Source organism: Hyperolius riggenbachi, chromosome 5, assembly GCF_040937935.1.
Source record: "Hyperolius riggenbachi isolate aHypRig1 chromosome 5, aHypRig1.pri, whole genome shotgun sequence".
Classification (NCBI taxonomy): Eukaryota; Metazoa; Chordata; class Amphibia; order Anura; family Hyperoliidae; genus Hyperolius; species Hyperolius riggenbachi.
In genome coordinates, this window is record NC_090650.1 from 43,419,786 (window position 1) to 43,444,683 (window position 24,898).

Here is a 24,898-nt window from a genome sequence, read left to right on the forward strand (position 1 = left end):
CCAGCTGCTCTGAAGGTCCTTTCTGACAGGACGCTTGAGGCAGGGCAAGACAGAAGTTGGATGGCAAATTGGGACAGCTCTGGCCACAGGTCAAGCCTGCGCACCCAGTAGTCCAAGGGTTCATTGCTGCTCACAGTGTCTACATCCACACTTAAGGCCAGGTAGTTGGCTACTTGCCGGTCCAGACGTTGGTGGAGGGTGGATCCGGAAGCGCTAAGGCGAGGCATTGGACTAAAGAATGTCTGCATGTCCGACATCACCATTAGATCGCTGGAGCGTCCTGTCCTTGCATGCGTGGACATGGGAGAATTACTGCCAGTGGCACCTTTATGGCGTTGTGCTGTGACAACACCCTTATACGCATTGTAAAGCATACTTGCCAGCTTGTTCTGCATGTGCTGCATCCTTTCTGCCTTCAGGTGACTTGGTAACATGTCCGCCACTTTATGCCTATACCGAGGGTCTAGTAACGTGGCCACCCAGTACAGCTCATTCCCCTTGAGTTTTTTTTATACGGGGGACCCTCAACAGGCTGGACAGCATGAAAGAGGACATCTGCACAAAGTTGGATCCAGACGTACTCTCCATCTCCTCTTGCTCTTCCTCAGTGACGTCAGGTAAGTCCTCCTCCTCCTCCCCCCAGCCACGAACAATACCACGGGGACGTTGAGCAGCACAAGCCCCCTGCGACGCCTGCTGCAGTTGTTCTTCCGCTGCCTCCTCCTCCTCCACAGAAACACATTCCTCATCATCCAAGTCTGACTCCACTTCCCCACACGACTCTTCATCCTCCTCCCCCCTCTGTGCTGCCGCAGGTGTTGAGGAAACATCTGGTTTTGATCTAAATTGCTCCCACAACTGTTCCTGCCATAACTGTTCCTCTTCACGCTCCTCCACAGCTTGATCCACCACTCTACGCACGGCACGCTCCAGGAAGTAAGCGTAGGGGATCAAGTCGCTGATGGTGCCTTCACTGCGACTCACCAGGTTGGTCACCTCCTCAAACAGCCGCATGAGCCTGCATGCATTTCGCATCAGTGTCCAGTTGTTGGGCCACAACATCCCCATCTTCCCAGATTGTGTTCTTCTACTGAAATTGTAGAGGTAATGGGTGACGGCTTTCTCCTGTTCTAGCAGGCGAGAGAACATGAGCAGGGTCGAATTCCAGCGAGTCGGGCTATCACATATCAAGCATCTCACCGGCAAGTTGTTTCTCCGCTGAATGTCCACAAAGCGTGCCATGGCCGTGTAAGACCACCTGAAATGCCCACACAACTTCCTGGCCTGCTTCAGAACGTCCTCTAAGCCTGGGTACTTTGACACAAATCTTTGAATGACTAGATTCAGCACATGTGCCATGCAGGGTACATGTGTCAGCTTTCCCAAATTCAAAGCGGAAAGGAAATTGCTGCCATTGTCACACACCACGTTGCCGATCTCCAGCTGGTGCGGGGTCAGCCACTGATCCACCTGTTTGTTAAGAGCAGCCAGGAGAGCCACTCAAGTGTGACTCTCCGCTTTGAGGCAAGACATGTCTAAGATGCCGTGATACCGTCATACCTGGCATGCAGCATAGGCCCTGGGGAGATGGGGCTGTGTAGCTGGAGAGGAGATCGTGGCACCAGCCAAGGAGGAGGAGGATGACGACAGTGAAGAGGATGTAGCAGGCGGAGAGGAGGTGGCAGGAGGCCTGCCTGCAAGCCGTGGAGGTGTCACAAGTTTGTCCGCTGCACAGCCACGTACGCCCTGCTTGCCACCGGTCACCAGGTTGACCCAATGGGCTGTGTAAGTAATGTAGCGGCCCTGACCGTGCTTGGCAGACCAGGCATCCGTGGTCAGGTGGTCCCTTGACCCAACGCTGTGTGCCAGAGATGACACCACTTGCCTCTCCACTTCATGGTGCAGTTTGGGTATCGCCTCTTTAGAAAAATAATTGTGGCCTGGCATCTTCCACTGCGGTGTCCCAATGGCCACAAATTTACGGAAGGCCTCAGAGTCCACCAGCTTGTATGGTAAGAGCTGGCGAGCTAACAGTTCCGCCACGCCAGCTGTCAGACGCCGGGCAAGGGGGTGACTGGCAGAAATTGGCTTCTTCTGCTCAAATATTTCCTTCACGGACACCTGGCTGCTGTGGGCAGAGGAGCAGGAACCGCTCAAGGTCAGAGGCGGAGTGGAGGAGGGTAGCTGTGAAGGTGCAAGGGAGAAAGCGGCTGAAGACGCTGCACCTGAAGGAGGAAGAGGAGAAGGAGGGTGGCTTTTCTTTTGTGTGCTGCTTTTCCTCTGGTGCTCTTCCCATTGCAGTTTGTGCCTTTTCTCCAGGTGCCTTTGTAAGGCACTTGCCCCTACGTGAGTGTTGGCCTTTCCACGGCTCAATTTTTGGAGGCAGAGAGAACAGATGGCTTTGCTCTGATCTGAGGCAGACACACTAAAAAATTTCGAAACCGCTGAGCCCCCCTGGGGTAATGGCACTATGGTGGCCTCAGCAGCTGACGTTGAAGGGCATGTTGGCTGGCTGTCCATAGGTGGCGATACATGGCGCCGGACACTACCACCAGCTGTTTCTGAGAACAAGCTCCCCCTGTTTCTTTCAGCAACTCGTCTCCTCCTACTCCTCTCTGACTCCCCCTCTGAACTGTCCCCTTGGTCATCTTGTCTCTTAGGAACCCATGTGGGATCCGTATCATCATAATCATCATAATCATCCTGCCCAATTTCGCTTGCCTCAGACACCTCCAAAACTGCACCAACAGCAGGTAATTCATCCTCCTCCTCCTCACACATTACGTCCATAGTGTGACCTAACTCACACATATGAGGTGGTGTAACTTGCTTAGCGCCTTCCTCTTGTTGTTGCAGTAGTGGCTGGGAATCAGTGATTTCATCACCAAATAACTCCTGCAAAGTGTCAAATGCGGCGGATGTGGTGCTTGTAGCAGCGCTGGTGGCTGCGGGAGATGAGGTGTTCTGTGTTAAATAGTCAACCACGTCCTGACAATCTTGGGAGTTCTGAGCACTGTACTTTGGGCCAGGGCCGCACAAAATCACATCAACACGACCTCGCATAGACCTGCCGGTGCTGGGTGGCCTTCCTCTGGGTCTGCCTCTACCCCTTCCTCTACCTGTTTTGTCCGTTTTGTCCATATCGGGGGGGATGCAGTGAAAGGTATGCACTGACTTGACTAATACAATGTGCAGTCACACAGGTGCAGTTACCAGGTATGCACAGAGTGGTATATCACACTGCGTGCACTCACGTAGGTAGGTGGGTGCACTGAACACAAAAGGTAGGTATATGCAGTGAGGTGGGTTCACTCAACACAAAAGGTAGGTATATGCAGTGATGAGGTGGGTTCACTCAACACAACAGGTCGGTATATGCAGTAATGAGGTGGGTTCACTGAACACAAAAGGTTGGTATATGCAGTGATGAGGTGGGTTCACTCAACACAAAAGGTAGGTATATGCAGTGATGAGGTGGGTTCACTGAACACAACAGGTAGGTATATGCAGTGATGAGGTAGGTTCACTGAACACAAAAGGTAGGTATATGCAGTGAGGTGGTTCACTGAACACAACAGGTAGGTATATGCAGTGATGTGGTAGGTTCACTGAACACTAAAGGTAGGTATATGCAGTGATGAGGTGGGTTTACTCAACACAAAAGGTAGGTATATGCAGTGAGGTGGGTTCACTCAACACAAAAGGTAGGTATATGCAGTGATAAGGTGGGTTCACTGAACACAAAAGGTAGATATATGCAGTGAGGTGGGTTCACTGAACACAAAAGGTAGGTATATGCAGTGAGGTGGGTTCACTCAACACAAACGGTATATATGCAGTGATGAGGTGGGTTCACTGAACACAAAAGGTAGGTATATGCAGTGATGAGGTGAGTTCACTGAACACAACAGGTAGGTATATGCAGTGATGAGGTAGGTTCACTGAACACTAAAGGTAGGTATATGCAGTGATGAGGTGGGTTTACTCAACACAAAAGGTAGGTATATGCAATGAGGTGGGTTCACTCAACACAAAAGGTAGGTATATGCAGTGATAAGGTGGGTTCACTGAACACAAAAGGTAGGTATATGCAGTGAGGTGGGTTCACTCAACACAAAAGGTAGGTATATGCAGTGAGGTGGTTCACTGAACACAACAGGTAGGTATATGCAGTGATGAGGTAGGTTCACTGAACACTAAAGGTAGGTATATGCAGTGATGAGGTGGGTTTACTCAACACAAAAGGTAGGTATATGCAGTGAGGTGGGTTTACTCAACACAAAAGGTAGGTATATGCAGTGATAAGGTGGGTTCACTGAACACAAAAGGTAGGTATATGCAGTGAGGTGGGTTAACTCAACACAAAAGGTAGGTATATGCAGTGAGGTGGGTTCACTCAACACAAACGGTATATATGAAGTGATGAGGTGGGTTCACTGAACACAAAAGGTAGGTATATGCAGTGATGAGGTGGGTTCACTGAACACTAAAGGTAGGTATATGCAATGATGAGGTGGGTTTACTCAACACAAAAAGTAGGTATATGCAGTGAGGTGGGTTCACTCAACACAAAAGGTAGGTATATGCAGTGATGAGGTGGGATCACTGAACACAAAAGGTAGATATGAAGTGAGGTGGGTTCACTCAACACAAAAGGTAGGTATATGCAGTGATAAGGTGGGTTCACTGAACACAAAAGGTAGGTATATGCAGTGAGGTGGGTTCACTCAACACAAAAGGTAGGTATATGCAGTGAGGTGAGTTCACTCAATACAAACGATATATATGCAGTGATGAGGTGGGTTCACTGAACACAAAAGGTAGGTATATGCAGTGATGAGGTGGGTTCACTCAACACAAAAGGTAGGTATATGCAGTGATGAGGTGGGTTCACTCAACACAAAAGTTAGGTATATGCAGTGATGAGGTGGGTTCACTCAACACAAAAGGTAGGTATATGCAGTGATGAGGTGGGTTCACTGAACACAAAAGTGCAGTGAGGTGGGTTCACTCAACACAAAAGGTAGGTATATGCAGTGATGAGGTAGGTTCACTGAACACAAAAGGTAGGTATATGCAGTGAGGTGGGTTCACTCAACACAAAAGGTAGGTATATGTAGTGATGAGGTGGGTTCACTGAACACTAAAGGTAGGTATATGCAGTGATGAGGTGGGTTCACTCAACACAAAAGGTAGGTATATGCAGTGATGAGGTAGGTTCACTGAACACAAAAGGTAGGTATATGCAGTGAGGTGGGTTCACTCAACACAAAAGGTAGGTATATGTAGTGATGAGGTGGGTTCACTGAACACTAAAGGTAGGTATATGCAGTGATGAGGTGGGTTCACTCAACACAAAAGGTAGGTATATGCAGTTAGGTGGGATCACTGAACACAAAAGGTAGGTATATGCAGTGATGAGGTGGGTTCACTCGACACAACAGGTACTAGGTATATGCAGTACTGGGTATTACAATGTACACCTGTCACACAGGTAGTCACTGAATGTGCTGGGCCTGGCAGAGGCACACACAGTATTAATTAGCAAGGCTCTCTAAGCAAGTCAGTGAGTGACACACAGAAAAAAAAACAGATCACAAGAACAAGATTAGCTCTCAAAAGAGCTGTTGTGGGGTGCTATTTTAGCAATAATAATCAGCCAGGAGCAAGCTAACAAGCCAAGAGCCTAATTAATCTTTCCCTATGAGAGTCTGCCAGCAGCTGTCCCTTCACTAAGTAATGCAGGCACACGAGTGAGTGTAATGGCCGGCGGAGCCTGCCTTATATAAGGGGGGAGTGGCTCCAGGAGTGAATGTAGCCTGATTGGCTACAATGTGCCTGCTGACTGTGATGTAGAGGGTCAAAGTTGACCCTAATGGTGCACTATGGGGGCGAACCGGACTTCCGGAAAAGTTTGCGTTCGCTGGCGAACGCGAATAACCGAAAGTTCACCTGGAACCAATCGCATGCGAACCGTTCGGGCCATCTCTGTTTGCTAGTAACTGCTGGAAATATATGTGGCATTTATAATTTTAGCTAACTTTCATAGTTGTCCTTTAAGCCTTATACACAAGTAGGGGGACTGTTTCCCACTGGGATCAAGATTCTATCCCTCAGATGACAGCTCGGGGTCAAGCCTGTACAAACATGCCACCCTCCAGGCTAGCAACACCTGCTACTGCTATGGGGTTGGGAGGAGGGCTGAAAAAGCAACACACTGGACCTGATTCACAAAGCTTTTTCACCTGTTTTCACCTTATCTGCGTTACATTTTTAAGCTCTAAAAGAACACACAAAAAATATAATATAATATAATTAAGGTAAGAAGAGTGATATTGAAATTAAGTTAATCAGGAACAACTTACTTTGAGAGAATATTTTGCTTGCAAAATGTGCTGAAATGTTATTTTATCAATTAGGTGATAAATAAGTCATTTTTGAGAAGTTTTGTGAATAGAGCCCATTATGTAGCTGCATAGAAACACAATTGGCCTCAATTCACTAAGATCATGCTGGAGATAATAAGGCAAGAGACAGAGTTATCTTATCTCTTCATTCCTTAAGTTACCTCCTCTGTAGTTAAGGTACCTCCTCTGTAGATATTTTCACATGCAGTTAATTAATAGCCTGTCTTTAACTTTAGAATTCTGGAGTTATTTTAAGGATTGAAGAGTTAACTTAAAGACAGAAGAGTTGACTTTAGGTTTGCCTGAGGTAAAATGTTTCCTGAAGACTACATGACTCCTCACCATGGTGATAACTATAGAAACGTTATTAAAGACAGGAAAAAGCATAGTGAATTGAGGCCATTTGTCCTTGGCTTGCACTCGGTTGAGTTAGTCCACCAGGCAGATTGCTACCTGAGGCATTGGGGGAATGGGTGCCCAGTATACACACATTAGGTATTTTAGCAGAGGTGGCCCCAACTTAATCAAAAATGTAGAATCAGCCTCTGCTTCACGATCATCACCAAGCTTTATTCAAAAAGTAACCTCACACTGAAAACCACCATGGTATCAATTAAAACCATAAAATCACACTGCAAAATGTAACATAGCACAGCCGGCTGGGCTCACACATACACCACTTACATAGCACCAGATACACTAGGGATCCCAACATCGATCCGCTAAAGTTATTCAGAGGACTACAGTGGACTGATTGGTATGCTCAGAGTTATTATTATTATTATTATTTAGTATTTATATAGCGCCGACATATTACGCAGCGCTGTACAGTGTATATATATATCTTGTCACTAACTGTCCCTCAAAGGAGCTCACAATCTAATCCCTACCATTGCCATATGTCTATATTATGTAGTGTAAGTACTGTAGTCTAGGGCCAATTTTTTTTTTTTTTTGTAGAGGGAGCCAAGTAACTTATCTGTATGTTTTTGGAATGTGGGAGGAAACCGGAGTGCCCGGAGGAAACCCACACAGACACGGAGAGAACATACAAACTCTTTTGCAGATAGTGCCCTGGCTGGGATTTGAACCAGGGACCCAGCGCTGCAAGGCGAGAGAGCTAACCACTACGCCACCGTGCTGCCCTAAGAGTTCCCCTATAGAGTTAAATAAAGAGTTCAAGTCCAGTGAACACCAATATATAGCCGGGTAGTAATTTTGAATAAAGCTTGATGATCGTGAAGCAGAGGCTGATTCTACATTTTTCATTAGGTTATTGCTTTTGTCAGTCTCATGCTCCCTCACCTCGGTGAGGTATCACAGCAATTAATGCCAGTGAGTTCCAGGAACTTTTTACTAGTGGCCCCAACTTGCCGCCTCAGGTGAGAACCATCTTGCGTACGTATGAGTCTTTAAAGGTTTGTCCACACACTCAATAACTGTTGCCTGTAGGGCTCAGGATTCTTAGAATTGTATAGAATTCTTGCTTGCTCATCCTTACTTCATACAATCAATTGTCTATCTGAAACAAGCTGGTTTTAACATTTTTGCTTTATCTTATCAGGTGTAGTGCCAAACCCAGAACCCACAAGTGAACCTTTTCCTGGTAAGAACTTTTCCCTGTTTGTTTTTTAAAAATAAAGCAAAAACCAAAACTGTTCATACTTTAAAATAAACCTGAAGTGAGAGGGATATGGAGGTTGCCATATCTATTGTCTTTTAAAGTGGAATAAAACTCACACAACATTCAATAAAAATGTGTTTTACTACTGTTTACTACCCATACAGTTATCATATTTGCTTTTTGTGCACAAGTTATATTGTCTGTTTACAAATTACAGGTTCCCAAAGTACAGTTAATCTGCTCTGAAAGCTGCCATTGCACTTTATTCACAGAAGCTGTAATTATACAGTATATTAAAATCTTCTAGTGATCATTTCTCAAAGGAGCGCATGCTACAAGCAGACAGAGCTTATTTTCAGCACAGCTAAGAATGTAACAACAGAGGAATGTAAACAAAAGATAATGTTATCACCTCTTCGGATGTGATCATAAGCTGAAGGGGCTTTTAACTGCAGAGCATAGTGCTGTGTTTAACTGTTTAAATGCTGTTCTGCTAAAATTGTGATAGTAGGTTTTACTCTGGGAATACACAATGAGTTGTTTTTTGCAAATTTAATGGCTGAACGATAATGGTTGATCGATTTCCATTCACTTCTATGGAAAAAAAAAATCAGAAAAATTATCAAAATCAGAACGGACTTGTCAGAAATTATCTATCTATCTGCCAAAAAAACTCATGGTATTCTGGGTATATTCCCAGCATTTCTTCTTAGATTATTTACAAATAAACTTTTAGAGCACAGAAGAAATGCTGAGCTTCAGACCACTTTAAACAATATCATTTGACTGGTGTCCTGCTGATGTCTTTGGCTGCAGTAGTGCCTAAATCACACACCTGAAACAAGCATGCAGCTAGTCTTGTCAGACTTCAGTCATAAACATCTGACCTGCAGGCTTGTTTAGGGTCTATAGCTAAAAGTATTATGCTGGGCATACACGGCTAGATTGTTCTTATCAATCGAGCCGCTGATGGCTCGATTGATAATATCCAACCTGTCGGATCACCGCGCCGGATCAATTCTGCGCTTGATCCCCGTGGGCGGACAATGGAAGAAACGAGCGGCTGATAAGGAAGTGCCCGTGGAGACGAGCGGTAATCGATCCATGCGCCCGCGCGGAAGAGCGGGGGCGCGCCGGCATCGAGCCAGCGGCTCAATTCCGCCGCATAAACGCACAGTGTATGCCCAACATTAGAGGCAGAGGATCTCGTATAAGTCTGCAAAACCTGTTTTTACAAAGCTTGCCAGACAAACCAGCAGGTGGTGCTCTACGTGAATACGATTTTTTATGTGCTGCATTTTGTTTTTCTTACCAAAAACATCTCTTCACATCCATTTAAAGTAAGAATCTCCAACTCCAAGGCCACTCATCCCTCCTTGAACCACTTGAGGACTAGACATTTATACCCCCTAGTGACCAGGCTAATTTTTACAAATCAGCACTTCCCAACTTTAACGGCTTATTGTTTGGTCCTTCAACTTCGCACCCAAATCATATTTTACCTACTTTTCTTCTCACTAATAGAGCTTTTTTTGGTGGTATCTAATTGCTGCTGCAATTTTTCTTTATTTTTGTAATTCATTAAAAAAGAGCAAAATGATTCATTTTTTTATCATCCCCCTTCCTCCCCCCCCCCCCCAAAATTAGCCCTACACTACCTTACATACATATGGCTATGGCAGGGATTAGATTGTGAGTCCATGAGAGGGACAGTTAGTGACACAACAATATACTCTGCACAGCTCTACACAAGATGACAGTTCTATATACATTTTTATTATAAATAAAAAGAAGAGCCTGCCAGCGCTGATCAGCCACTGGCAGGCTGAGCACTGCGACCATCTGTTTACAGTGATGAGAGCTCGCGCTCGTGCGAGCTCCAGTCTAATCTCACTTCTTGTAAGATGCAAATATGAAGAGGAAAAAGCACTTGCACGAATTGCATCAGGGGTGAATCCTGCCACACTGGGCTTACCTGCAGCGTGCTCCAATGGTAGTCCACGATTTCAAACAGAAGAGAGGAAGGAGATGGGCACAGCTGCTAAAATACCCTTTATTGTGGCTGGGTTGAAACAAAAAGCTTACAGCAGTGAGGGAAAGGACAAGTCTGACAGCTGTTTCGCAGGGACTAGCCCTGCTTCATCAGACTTGTCCTTTCCCCCACTGCTGTAAGCTTTTTGTGTCAACCCAGCCACAATAAAGGGTATTTTAGCAGCTGTGCCCATCTCCTTCCTCTCTTCTGTTTGACTTCTTGTAAGATGACGCCATATGGTGTCTTGGAGGAACAACAGAGCCACTCTGCAGCCATCAATCGGCGTTAGGCGGTCGCAGAGTGGTTAAACTTTAACATTGTGATTATTTTCATCACTTGTTTTGCTTTCATGGGGCTACTATACTAAATTATTTTCCTCTCTGTGTGACAGATTTTGAACTGAGCAGTGATGGTTGGCTGGTACGGAATGATAGTCAGTATTATGTGAGCAAGGAGGAGATGCCCATGGACAAAGCTCGAGAATTCTGTAAGACAAATTCTGCTGATTTGGTGACAATTGAAGATGAGGAGGAAAGGCAAATCCTGTGGAAATATGTAAGTTCTGAATCATCATCAACATTGTGTGGATTGTACAAGCATTTGTAATTAATATTAATAGAACAAAAACTTTTGATAAATATTGTGCTCCCCTATTAGGTTGGTTTAAATAAGCTTGTAATATGGATTGAATTCCGTATATACTGTACTCAAGTACAAATACTGTTTACACTTGGGGCATACTAGTTGACTCCCGCCCTCATACACCATACTTGATGTCTAGTGGTCTCCCCTTCCTCTCCTGTTGAGTGGTCCCTGGTGTCTAGTGGCCACCCTCCCTTCCTGCATCATCTAATAGACACTAGTGTTGGGCGAACATCTAGATGTTCGGGTTCGGGCCGAACAGGCCGAACATGGCCGCGATGTTCGGGTGTTCGACCCGAACTCCGAACATAATGGAAGTCAATGGGGACCCGAACTTTTGTGGTTTGTAAAGCCTCCTTACATGCTACATACCCCAAATTTGCAGGGTATGTGCACCTTGGGAGTGGGTACAAGAGGAAAAAAAAATTAGCAAAAAGAGCTTATAGTTTTTGAGAAAATCGATTTTAAAGTTTCAAAGGGAAAACTGTCTTTTAAATGCGGGAAATGTCTGTTTTCTTTGCACAGGTAACATGTTTTTTGTCGGCATGCAGTCATAAATGTAATACATATAAGAGGTTCCAGGAAAAGGGACCGGTAACGCTAACCCAGCAGCAGCACACGTGATGGAACAGGAGGAGGGTGGCGCAGGAGGAGAAGAAGGCCACGCTTTGTGAGACACAACAACCCCGGCCTTGCATGAGGGCAAGAAGCGTGCGGATAGCAGGCTTTGTACCGCCATGCAGTCATAAATGTAATAAAGATAAGTGGTTCAATAAACAGGGACCACGCGGCAACGCTAACCCAGCAGCAGCAGACGTGATGGAACAGGAGCAGGCGCAGGAGGAGAAGGCCACGCTTTGTGAGACACAACAACCCAGGCCTTGCATGAGGGCAAGAAGCGTGCGGATAGCAGGCTTTGTACGGCCATGCAGTCATAAATGTAATAAAGATAAGTGGTTCAATAAACAGGGACCACGCGGCAACGCTAACCCAGCAGCAGCAGACGTGATGGAACAGGAGGAGGCGCAGGAGGAGAAGGCCACGCTTTGTGAGACACAACAACCCAGGTCTTGCATGAGGGCAAGAAGCGTGCGGATAGCATGCTTTGTACCGCCATGCAGTCATAAATGTAATAAAGATAAGTGGTTCAATAAACAGGGACCACGCGGCAACGCTAACCCAGCAGCAGCAGACGTGATGGAACAGGAGCAGGCGCAGGAGGAGAAGGCCACGCTTTGTGAGACACAACAACCCAGGCCTTGCATGTGGACAAAAAGCGTGCGGATATAGCAGCAATGCTTTTTGCCGCCATGCAGTCATAAATGTAATACAGATGAGAGGTTCAATAAACAGGGCCCGGAAACGCAACACCATCCCAGATGTTCATTGGTCATGTTACTTGGTTGGGGTCCTGGAGTGTTGCGTAGTCATTTCCAATCCAGGATTGATTCATTTTAATTTGAGTCAGACGGTCTGCATTGTCTGTAGAGAGGCGGATACGCCGATCTGTGACGATGCCTCCGGCAGCACTGAAACAGCGTTCCGACATAACGCTGGCTGCCGGGCAAGCCAGCACCTCTATTGCGTACATTGCCAGTTCGTGCCAGGTGTCTAGCTTCGATACCCAATAGTTGAAGGGTGCAGATGGATGGTTCGACACAGCTACGCCATCTGACATGTAGTCCTTGACCATCTTCTCCAGGCGATCGGTGTTGGAGGTGGATCTGCACGCTTGCTGTTCAGTGGGCTGCGGCTGCATGGGTGTCAGAAAATTTTCCCACTCCAAGGACACTGCCGATACCATTCCCTTTTGGGTACTAGCTGCGGCTTGCGTTGTTTGCTGCCCTCCTGGTCGTCCTGGGTTTGCGGAAGTCAGTCTGTCTGCGTACAACTGGCTAGAGGAGGGGGAGGATGTCAATCTCCTCTCTAAAGTCTCCACAAGGGCCTGCTGGTATTCTTCCATTTTGACCTGTCTGACTCTTTCTTCAAGCAGTTTTGGAACATTGTGTTTGTACCGTGGATCCAGAAGGGTATAAACCCAGTAATTGGTGTTGTCCAGAATGCGCACAATGCGTGGGTCACGTTCAATGCAGTCTAGCATGAATTGAGCCATGTGTGCCAGAGTCCTACCAGAATCCTCATCATCCTCTTGTGAGCGTTGTGATAGTTGTTGTGATGCATCATAGTCGTCACCTTCCTCCTGGTCTGCTTCTGCTGACCATTCGCGTTGAATTGTGGAAGTCCAACGTGCACCGCTCTGGCCCTCGTCAGTGGTGGCATGAAATTCCTGCTCCAACTCCAGCTGTTCCTCCTCCTCTTCTTCGTCATAGCTGCTGGGGCCAGCGTTCCCTGAGGCGGATGGCCTGATGTTGGTACCATCACGCTGATCGTTTTCTCCTTCAGATTCCCCCAGTTGCATCATGACAGCTGTTTCCTTGATTTTTAACATCGACCTCTTCAGTAAACACAGCAGTGGTATGGTAATGCTGACTGAAGAGTTGTCACTGCTCACAAGCAACGTGGATTGCTCAAAATTTTGGAGGACTTGGCAGAGGTCCAACATGTTGGCCCAATCGGATCCACAGAAGCTTGGCAGCTGGCCGGATGCGCCTCGGTACTGCGCCGTCATGTACTGGACCACTGCACTCTTCTGCTCGCAAAAGCGGGCTAGCATGTGCAGCGTAGAATTCCAGCGCGTAGGGACATCACACAGCAAGCGATGGTGGGGGAGATTGAAGCGCTCCTGCATCTTGGCGAGTGCCCCCGAAGCAGTACTGGAATTTCTACAATGTTTGGACACTCGACGCACCTTCAACAGCAGATCGGGCACGCCTGGGTATGTCCTCAGGAACCGCTGAACTACTAGGTTCATCACGTGCGCCAGGCAAGGGATGTGTGTCAGCTTAGCCAACCTTAAAGCGCGAATGAGATTACTCCCATTATCACACACAACCATGCCCGGTTTCAGGTCCAGCGGTGCCAGCCACAAATCCGTCTGTTCCTTTATTCCCCTCCAAATTTCCTCCCCTGTGTGCTGCTTATCCCCAAGGCAGATTAGCTTCAGCAACGCTTGCTGACGCATGCCAACAGCTGTGCTGCACTGCTTCCACGATCCTACTGCTGCTGGGTTAGCGTTTCCGGATGAGGTACAGCTTTGAGATGCGTTGGAGGAGAAGGAGTCAGAGAGGTAGGTGCTGCTGTTATCCAGTGGGAGGGACGGCGGTGCAGCTGTTTGTGGCGTGGGCAACACCCGTGCCGTAGCAGGTGAGGAATCGCTGCCAGGCTCCACAAGGTTCACCCAGTGCGCGGTAAGGGAGATGTATCTACCCTGGCCGAACGCACTCGTCCAGGTGTCAGTGGTGAGGTGAACCTTGCAGGCAACGGCATTCTTCAAGCTTCGGGTTATTTTGCTGACCACGTGCTCATGCAACTCAGGCACTGCAGAGCGTGCAAAGTGGTAGCGGCTGGGAACCACGTAACGTGGGATGGCCACTGACATCATGCCCTTGAAGCTGTTTGTCTCCACCAATCGATATGGCAGCATTTCGCAGGCCAGAAGCTTGGCTATGCTGGCTGTTACTGCCACGGCCCGGGGGTCATTTGCTGGCAATTTCCTCTTGCGCTCAAACATCTCCGACACAGACAACTGAACCGTAGCGCTGCACACGGAAGGGCTGTTGGTTGTTGTGTTTGATGAACACTGGGAGACCTCAAGAGCACTACTCCGGAAAGTGACAGTGTCAGCGTCGTCTGATGTTTGTGAATGTTGTGAACCACGCAATGGCTGGGCTACTGCTGCTGCTGAGGCGGGTCTGGTGAACCCAAGGGAGGCAGTGTTGTTTCTGGTACCCTGTCCTGACGCGTTTGCCCAAAGAGTGGGATGTTTGGATAGCATGTGACGGCTCATGCTGGTGGTGGAGAGGTTGTTAATATTTTTCCCCCTGCTCAGGCGGGTCTTGCACACCTTGCAAATCGCCATGGTAACATCCTCAGTGCAGTCTTCAAAGAAAGCCCAGACTTTGGAGCACCTGCCTCCTTGCTGGCGATTTCTGTTTGCTCCTCTTTTGCCTCTCACTTGAACTTCCACGCTTGTGGTGCCTGAAATTGCGCGCCGCCTACCTTGTGGCACAAGGCGAACTCGTGCAGCAGTGTGTTCTTCAACAGACTCATCTGTGCTGCTGCTACGACGGCGATGTTCTCGTTCACAAACAAAATCTGGGTCTCTGTCCACATTGTCCATACCCTCCTCTTCCATCTCCTCAAACTCGTCATATGTCATTGTGGGCCACCGCCGTGGAGTAGAGCTCCCCACAACAACCTCTGCGCAGCACACTCCAACGTCGTCTTCCAGATCTTGTCGGCCGACCTCCTGCAATTGCAACCCCTCCTGCCCAAATTGCTCTGGGATTTGGGTTTCCGAGTCCTCTTCGGACTCGCCTCGTATTTCAGTGCGCGGTACATTTCCCACAGTTAACGGTTGTGAATCCAGGCACAACATTTCTGGCTGTTCCTCCATTGACCTTTGAAAGGTGGACGTTTGTTGGGCTGGGAATAGCTCCTGCGAATACCCCATTGTGTCCTGAGGTAATTCATCGGACTGGTTATCTGGCAGTTGTGTGCGTGGTGTCGCTGCCGGTTGTGTCAGCTTTGTGCCCACTGGCTCCTTGTAACTGGCTGAGGACTCGGACCTCGTGCGTGATGTGCTGGTGCTGCTTAACCCACTGCTGGACGCTTGAGAGGTCATCCAAGTAATTATCTGGTCCTGTTCTTTTGGATTTGTGAGGGTTGTTGTCCTGGACAACATGGGTGGTATTGAGTGGGTTTTCTTGGGTGCTCCCCTGTGGCCTGTACGTGAACCGTCAGGGGAAACACCTCTTCCCTTGCCCCTCCCTCTTTCACCGGATTTCTTCCTCATTTCACTTATCCTTACAGTACACGCTGACTGGCAGCAGTACAGTGGCAGTACAGAAATGCTATACAGTACCACTATTCCCAGCAGCGACACAGAGCACAATGCTATACAGTGACGGGTGAGCGGTGTACCACTATTCCCAGCAGACACAGAACAGTGAACAGAATGCTATATAGTGTGGCTGAGCGAGCGGTGTACCACTATTCCCAGCAGACACAGAACAGTGAACAGAATGCTATATAGTGTGGCTGAACGAGCGGTGTACTACTGTTCCCAGCAGACACAGAACAGTACACAGAATGCTATATAGTGTGGCTGAGCGAGCGGTGTACCACTATTCCCAGCAGACACAGAACAGTGAACAGAATGCTATATAGTGTGGCTGAACGAGCGGTGTACTACTGTTCCCAGCAGACACAGAACAGTACACAGAATGCTATATAGTGTGGCTGAACGAGCGGTGTACTACTGTTCCCAGCAGACACAGAACAGTGAACAGAATGCTATATAGTGTGGCTGAGCGAGCGGTGTACCACTATTCCCAGCAGACACAGAACAGTGAACAGAATGCTATATAGTGTGGCTGAACGAGCGGTGTACTACTGTTCCCAGCAGACACAGAACAGTACACAGAATGCTATATAGTGTGGCTGAACGAGCGGTGTACTACTGTTCCCAGCAGACACAGAACAGTACACAGAATGCTATATAGTGTGGCTGAACGAGCGGTGTACCACTGTTCCCAGCAGACACAGAACAGTGAACAGAATGCTATATAGTGTGGCTGAGCGAGCGGTGTACCACTATTCCCAGCAGACACAGAACAGTGAACAGAATGCTATATAGTGTGGCTGAACGAGCGGTGTACTACTGTTCCCAGCAGACACAGAACAGTACACAGAATGCTATATAGTGTGGCTGAACGAGCGGTGTACTACTGTTCCCAGCAGACACAGAACAGTACACAGAATGCTATATAGTGTGGCTGAACGAGCGGTGTACCACTGTTCCCAGCAGACACAGAACAGTGAACAGAATGCTATATAGTGTGGCTGAGCGAGCGGTGTACCACTATTCCCAGCAGACACAGAACAGTGAACAGAATGCTATATAGTGTGGCTGAGCGAGCGGTGTACCACTATTCCCAGCAGACACAGAACAGTGAACAGAATGCTATATAGTGTGGATGAGCGAGCGGTGTACCACTATTCCCAGCAGACACAGAACAGTAAACAGAATGCTATATAGTGTGGCTGAGCGAGCGGTGTACCACTATTCCCAGCAGACACAGAACAGTGAACAGAATGCTATATAGTGTGGCTGAGTGAGCGGTGTACCACTATTCCCAGCAGACACAGAACAGTGAACAGAATGCTATATAGTGTGGCTGAGCGAGCGGTGTACCACTATTCCCAGCAGACACAGAACAGTGAACAGAATGCTATATAGTGTGGCTGAGCGAGCGGTGTACCACTATTCCCAGCAGACACAGAACAGTGAACAGAATGCTATATAGTGTGGCTGAGCGAGCGGTGTACCACTATTCCCAGCAGACACAGAACAGTGAACAGAATGCTATATAGTGTGGATGAGCGAGCGGTGTACCACTATTCCCAGCAGACACAGAACAGTAAACAGAATGCTATATAGTGTGGCTGAGCGAGCGGTGTACCACTATTCCCAGCAGACACAGAACAGTGAACAGAATGCTATATAGTGTGGCTGAGCGAGCGGTGTACCACTATTCCCAGCAGACACAGAACAGTGAACAGAATGCTATATAGTGTGGCTGAGCGAGCGGTGTACTACTGTTCCCAGCAGACACAGAACAGTACACAGAATGCTATATAGTGTGGCTGAACGAGCGGTGTACTACTGTTCCCAGCAGACACAGAACAGTACACAGAATGCTATATAGTGTGGCTGAACGAGCGGTGTACCACTATTCCAAGCAGACACAGAACAGTGAACAGAATGCTATATAGTGTGGCTGAGCGAGCGGTGTACCACTATTCCCAGCAGACACAGAGTGGCAGTAAACAGAATGCTATATAGTGTGGCTGAGCGAGGTACACAGAGTGGCAGTAAACAGAATGCTATATAGTGTGGCTGTGCAAGCGGTGTACTACTATTCCCAGCAGACACAGAGTGGCAGTAAACAGAATGCTATATAGTGTGGCTGAGCGAGGTACACAGAGTGGCAGTAAACAGAATGCTGAGCGAGCGGTGTACTACTATTCCCAGCAGCGACACACAATGACTGGGGGGGACCCTGGCTAGCGTGGCTGGAGCGCGAACTACCCTGCCTGCCTACCCAAAGCTAAACCCACAGACAAATGGCGGAGATATGACGTGGTTCGGGTATTTATTTACCCGAACCACGTGACAGTTCGGCCAATCAGAGCGCGTTCGGGTCCGAACCACGTGACCCGTTCGGCCAATCACAGCGCTAGCCGAACGTTCGGGGAACGTTCGGCCATGCGCTCTTAGTTCGGCCATATGGCCGAACGGTTTGGCCGAGCACCGTCAGGTGTTCGGCCGAACTCGAACATCACCCGAACAGGGTGATGTTCTGCAGAACCCGAACAGTGGCGAACACTGTTCGCCCAACACTAATAGACACCAGTGAAGACTCTACAGGGGAGGTAGGGGAGACCACTAGACACCAGGTACGAGTGGGAGGGTGGCCACTAGACTACCAGGGAACACTATGGGAGAGGGAGGGGAGAAGTCATGAGACATATTAAAAGTAGCATCCAAGGTTTCTACCCTAGTTTTATATTTGAGTCAAACAATTTTTTTCTGGTGTCTGAAGGAAACATTAAGTACTTGGGGCTATACTTGGATTGTTTTATATTCAAGTACATACAGTATTAGAGATGAGGGAAATAGTAGCTGGCAAGTTTGCAAGATTTTTGACGAACATCCAATCAGTTTGTGAGAATCTTGCAAATCGGTTTAGTTAAACTGGCATTATAAAATGGAATGTCTTGAATCTGGGTCAGGACACTATCTGCATAGAGTTTGTATGTTCTCCCTGTGGTTGTGTAGGTTTCCTCCCTCCGAAAAAACAACAACTTTCAAATAAGTTAATTGGCTTACCCAAAAAATTGGCCTTAGACCATGATGGACGTATGCCTATAGTAAGGATTAGATTATACGCACCTCTGAGTGAACTATTTTGGATAACTGTGATTTCTGTTTTTAAAGTAAAGGAAGACATACTATTTGGATATCAGTTGGAACAGATACACTTTGCAACGCAGTTTCAGGTAAAAAAAGTTTTGGTGGTGCTCTTCATCCAAATCAGGCGAACGGTGTAGAAATTACAGTTTGCATACGTACCTCCCACTTGTTAAGGGAGCAAATGTAATGGGACAGATTAATAATCATAAATCAATCTTTAACTTTTTAATATTTGGTCGCAAAACCTTTGCAGTCAATTACAGCCTGAATTCTGGAACACATAGACATCACCAGACGCTGGGTTTCATCCCTGGTGATGCTCTACCAGGCCTCTACTGCAACTGTCTTCAGTTCCTGCTTCTTCTTGGGGCATTTTCTCTTCAATTTTGTCTTCAGAAAGTGAAATGCCTGCTCAATTGGATACAGGTCAGCAGGGGTGCTCTCCAGGACTCCCGAATGCGAATATACCCAAATTATTTGGGTAAATTTCAGCGTTCCCGAAGTCGAAGCCGAAGCCGAATGCGACGGACCCGAAGCCGAGGCGGGCGAATGTACGCATTTGAATTCGGCCGGATGAGGCGTTGGGTTCGGCTTCGGGATTCGGGAGTGACGCGGGCCAATCAGAATTCCTCCAGCCGAGTCCCTAGCAACCAATCAGAGGATTGGCCCTCCCCTCCTCTATATAAGGCGGCGGCCATTTTGCGGAGCTACGCACTTGTGTGACTGAGCTGGTACTGAGAGCATCTCCAGTGCTGTGCTGCGTGTCTGATCAAGTGTATTCTGTGCTAAACCTAGCGTTTTGCTTCCAAAACACCTCCTAAACACATTCATTGTACTGTTATATAGATAGATAGTAATTTGATTGTTTGTAGTCAGCTAGTGTGTACTGTGCTAGGCTAGTGTTAGTCTGTGTGCAGGCTAGGCCTGCTAGCCTAGGGCAGCCTTAGCCTACTACTAGCTTAGGTAGGTTAGGGATTCTAGTTAGTTGTGTACTATAGTAGTTTAGTTAAATTGTACTGCTGCTGTTTGCTGTAGTCTGTTAGTTTATAGCTTCAGTACTGTTAGTTAATACTAGTTAGTTACTGATTGACTGTGTACAGGCCAGCATCCCTTGTTGTCATCTGCTGTGACTGTCATTTGCCGGCACACCCTATTGATTGCGTCTGACCGTGTGTGACCGACCGACTGTAATTGGTCACCCACTGTCTGGCCGTTAGTTATATTGTTTACCGTTTAGCAGTGTTGCTCGGATAGTGCTTTTTAAAATCCGAATTGACCCCAATCCGGATACCTAGATATCCGGATCCGGTTCGGATATCCGAATCCGGCCTTTTAGATATCCGAGTGAACGCGGATATCCAGTCGCATTATCCGCGGATATCTGGCCTATTCGGATATCTGGATAGAAAAACCGGAAGTGCCCTTTAAATAGCTTTAAAAGGAGTTTTGAGGGTAAATGAGGCATGTATCATCATTATTTTGCAAAGGGAAACACTAATTGATGATGTGGGGACTTCGAATCCCCCCCCCAAAAAAAAAAAATGACTGTCAATTAACATTAGGCCTAGATTCCAGACAGCGGTCGTGCAGCCCACATTGTGTCCAAAGTCCAACCGCACAACTGGGACATGACAGTTTTCAGTCAAGACACCTCCAAAAAATGATGTTGCAATTTTGTTTTGGGTTAAATATAGGTGGTATCAGTGGCCTGTGGCACCCTGTCCTGGCGGTGGGAGCTGCACAGGCAACAGGAGCAGGGCAATGCAGCAGCAGCAGGTGTAACGTGTGCCAGGAGCATGACGGACGTGGTACGTGGCACTTGCCACGTGGCACTTGGCAAGTGGCACTTGGCACGTGTGACGTGGCACTTGCCAAGTGCCATGTGACATGTGCCAAGTGCCACGTGCCAAGTGACACGTGCCAAGTGCCACATGCTACGTGGCAAGTGCCACGTGACACTTGGCAAGTGCTACGTGACAAGTGCCACGTGACAAGTGCAGAGTGACAGACAGCAGAGGAGAAGACACTAGTGCACACTAACACATTAATGAATTAACAATAGTGGAGTGATAGTGAAGGGGTTAATCACTGAGCTTATCACTGTGTACAGCCCTTGGCCCAGCAGCAGCACTGCAGCTGTGCAGCACACTCTCTAACTGTCACACTATGAGACATCAGTCAAGCTAATCAACGATTACTATAGAGTAGTGAAGGGGTTAATCAATGAACAGCTTTAGGTTTATAACTGTGTACAGGCAGCCCTTGCTAGGCCACCAGCACTGCAGCATGTCTCTCAGGAAGCATTCAGCAAGCCAGAACGATCTGTCTCATCACGGCAGCCCTCCTTATTATACAAGGGGGGCTTACCAGTGTTCCTTTCTGTGATTGGGTGCCAGGGCTTAGGCTGGGAGGCCTCTGATTGGCTCAATGAGGTCAGGTGGGGCTGGCCAGGGTTCCCCTCTGTGATTGGTTGCTAGGGCTTCTGCTGGGAGCCCTCTGATTGGCTCAAGGACGTCATCACCTTAGTTACAGTATTTCGGATCCGGATATCTGCGGATATCCGGGTCATGTGTCAAACTATCCGCAGATAGTTATCCGGTTTTCTATAGGTATCCGGGATCCGGATAGTGACCCGGATAGCGTAAAAAATGGTCGGATATCCGGGTTACTCGGATATCCGGACTCTGGATGAGCATCACTGCCGTTTAGTACAGCAGGCGTTTCATAGTTACTACCTGCGCGTACAACCGTACTACTACTAGGTAGGTGGTAGTCTTCCACTACTACCACCACCCACCCCTTCATTTATTTTTTTCCATTTGTTACTGTGTGATTTATTACCTTTCTGTAGTAAATTGTGACATTCGCAGGCCAGCATTCCTTGTTGTCACCTGCTGTGACTGTCATTTGCCGGCGCACCCTATTGATTGCGTCTGAGCGTGTGTGACCGACTGTAATTGTCACCCACTGTCACACGAGATAGTACTGTAGAGACTCACTGTTAGTAGTAGTACTACTACTACTACTACTACCAGGGGCAAACCCAGGATTTTCAAGAGGGGGATTCCTGAAAGGTCTCCCTCAGCCACACACAAAATACAGTATAATAATATGGTAGGACATTATGTTGGGTACACATAATGCAACTTCCTATCTGACTGACAGGATCTGACAATTATTTCCTAAATGTCCAATCTGCTCCCGATTAACAACTGGATTTATCAGGAGCAGTTTAGCTACAGATAATAATGAGGACAGTCGACATTGCTAATGAATGGGAAAGTGAGGCATTCACACAGCAGCGCACAGGGCTGTGCTCATACCTGACTCTGATAAGTTTCCCAGAGCTGCTCCATGCTCTGTACACATGTTGCTGCTCCATGCAAAGTCAACTGTAGCAGGGAAAGAAAGGGGACAGTGCAGTGAGCTGCAGGATGCCTGCAGATATTCTGGGGTCTCAAATTGTGCCTATCCCCCGACACTGCACTGCCCCTGGTCTGAGGGGGGATTCTGGGCAGCTGTAATCCCCCCCTGCGTTTGCCTATGACTACTTCTACCATTACTTAAAAAAATATATATATTTTTTGTTGACACTTACCACCAGTCAGTCACCACCACCACCACCAGACTTAATTAAAGTTTACACCCTTTCCCGCCGTTTTCTACACATTTGTTTTTTTTTTTACTGTATTCGTATATAAGTGCAAAATGACTGGCAGAGGTAGAGGACGAGGCACCACCAGGAGAGGCAGCGCCAATGCAGCAGCCACTGCCAGCAGTAGCAGCGGCAGGTCTGTGACTGGTCCGCCGCCAGCCACTGACTGCAGAGTTGTGGAGGAGGGAGCAGAGGCACAACAGCAGCGCGTTGCGCCCATCTTTGAGACGGGTCGTCACCCCCGGCCCATTCTGGAGAGTCAAGCGCAGGCTGTGGTGGAAATAATGGTGGCGCAGGAAGCCACCGTTTCCAGCCAGGCCTCCAGCACCAGTGAGACCAGTGCCACCACCACCAGCACTCCGGTCTGCAGCAGGCCTCCACCAGCGCTTGAGGTCATGGTCACGGTGACCCCACCGACCAGCCTGCCCTCACTAAGCTCAGTCTTCACCCCAGTGACTGCAGCCGTGTACAGGGATGTTCTGGAGAATTTTGAGCAGGACATAATGGGGACATCATCATGCAAGGAGGAGGAGGAGGAGTTGGAGGTGGAGCAGTTTATTGTTGGCGGCGGCGCTGATAAGGGAGGGGCGTGATGCAGGGGATTTGGGGCCACCGGATATGGTTGAGGCGGGCTCAGAGGACATGTTTGGGGATGATGATGACGTGCTGAATCCTTCCTATGTGCCACCACGAGTACCACCAGCACACTTGCTTGAAGGCAGCTCGTCATCGGAGGAGGAGGTGTCTCTGGCACAGAGGCATGGCAGCAGCAAGGCGGCAAGCACAGGTCATGGAAGGCAGGAGCCACAGCCTGCTGCTTCAGCCGCTACCACCACCCGCAGCAAACCTCCGACCAAAACAAAAAAGGCACAAGCCTCCAAGGGCACCAACAAACCCCAGCCCTCAAGCTCAAAGGGCAGGTTGAAGTCCCCAGTCTGGCGGTTCTTCACTAAGTGCACAGAGGACCCGACCCGTGCAATTTGCAACAGTTGCAAGGTCAGTCTCAGCAGAGGTCGCGATCCCCTCAAGCTGAGTACCTCGTGCCTGTCGACCCACTTACAGACCTGGCATTTTGAGGACTTTTGTGAGTATGAGAAGCTGCTGCAAAGTGGCACAGGCAGTGGTCAGAGCCAGAGAGCCACTGCACAGATTTCAGCAGCAGCAGCAGCAGCAGGAGCACACCAGCAGCAACTCACTCCTCCCCCCCCCCCCCCCCCCGGGCAGCCAGTCCTCAGTTGCCTCATCAGCTCCCTCCACAGTGGCCTCATCAGCTCCCTCCACAGTGGCCTCCTCATCCTCCCGCGCAGGCAAACGCCGCCAGACCCTGCTCAGCGAGTCCTTTCCCGGTGTGACGAAGGTGTTGCCTCCCGCTCACAGGCGCATCCGGGTGCTGAACGGGTTGCTTGCCCGGGCCATGTGCTCCCAGCTCCTGCCATATTCCTTCGTGCAGGAGGGGAGTGACATGAGAGCGCTGCTGCATTTTGGGATCCCGGAGTGGCAAGTCCCCAGCTGCCACTACTTCTCCCGCACGGCGATCCCAGCACTGCACCGGTTTGCCATGGCGAATGTGGGCCGCGCACTCAATCACGCTGTGAGTGCGCAGATCCACATAACCATGGACTCATGGAGCAGCCATTTTGGGACAGAACGCTATCTGTCCTTTACGGCACACTGGGTCAGCCTGGTGGAAAGCCCGAGCGAGGAAGCAGCAGGTCCACCCTCGGGCGCAGCAGCAGCGGCACCAGTCGCCCACTATGTGGTGCCACCACGCGGGGTCAGGGGAGAAGCAGCAGCTCCCGCCGCCAAGCAACAACGCAACAGCAGCGTGAAGGCCCGCCACTGCCAAGCGCTGCTGGAGATGGTCAGCCTGGGGAAGGCCAGTCTGACATCAGCCAACGTGCTCCGCTACCTGAGGGAGTAGGAGAAGACGTGGCTGACCCCCAGAGGCCTCTGAGTCGGATTGGTGGTGTCCGACAATGCGGCCAACCTGCTGTCTGCCATCAGCAGGGCACACTTATCCCACATCCCCTGCTTGGCCCACGTCCTGAACCTGGTGGTGCAGAAGTTCCTGCGCACCTACCAGGGGATGGAGGAGCTGTTGGAATCGGGGCGGAAAATTGTGCGCACTTTCTGCCGCTCAGCTGCTGCTGCATTAAAGCTGGCAGAGATCCAGCAGCGCGAGGGCCTGCCACCACACCGCCTTGTCATCGATGTGCTGACTCGCTGGAACTCCACCCTGGCGATGTTGGAGCGGCTGGTTGAGCAGAGGAGGGCTGTCAACCGGTACATCGTGGAGGCCACTCTGGAAGGCAACACCAAACTCCAGCTCCTCACCAACCAGGGGCGGCGCTACACTGGGGCTTGCCGTGGCTGAAGCCCCAGCTGACAAACTGTAAGCCTCCCCGGAAGCCCCCCCAGAGCTGAGTGGACTTTAAAAAAA

At 48.8% G+C, this 24,898-nt stretch overlaps 1 protein-coding gene across 2 annotated transcripts in view; it reads left to right on the forward strand.

The window, feature by feature from the left end:
• Positions 1–24,898, forward strand: part of LOC137518158 (macrophage mannose receptor 1-like) — a 493,922-nt gene that overhangs the window by 199,422 nt on the left and 269,602 nt on the right. For both annotated transcript variants that reach the window (XM_068235572.1, XM_068235573.1), the window contains exons 16-17: positions 7,972–8,013; positions 10,455–10,618. In XM_068235572.1, the coding sequence (XP_068091673.1) occupies positions 7,972–8,013; positions 10,455–10,618 (206 nt within the window). The remainder of the gene's footprint in view (positions 1–7,971; positions 8,014–10,454; positions 10,619–24,898) is intronic.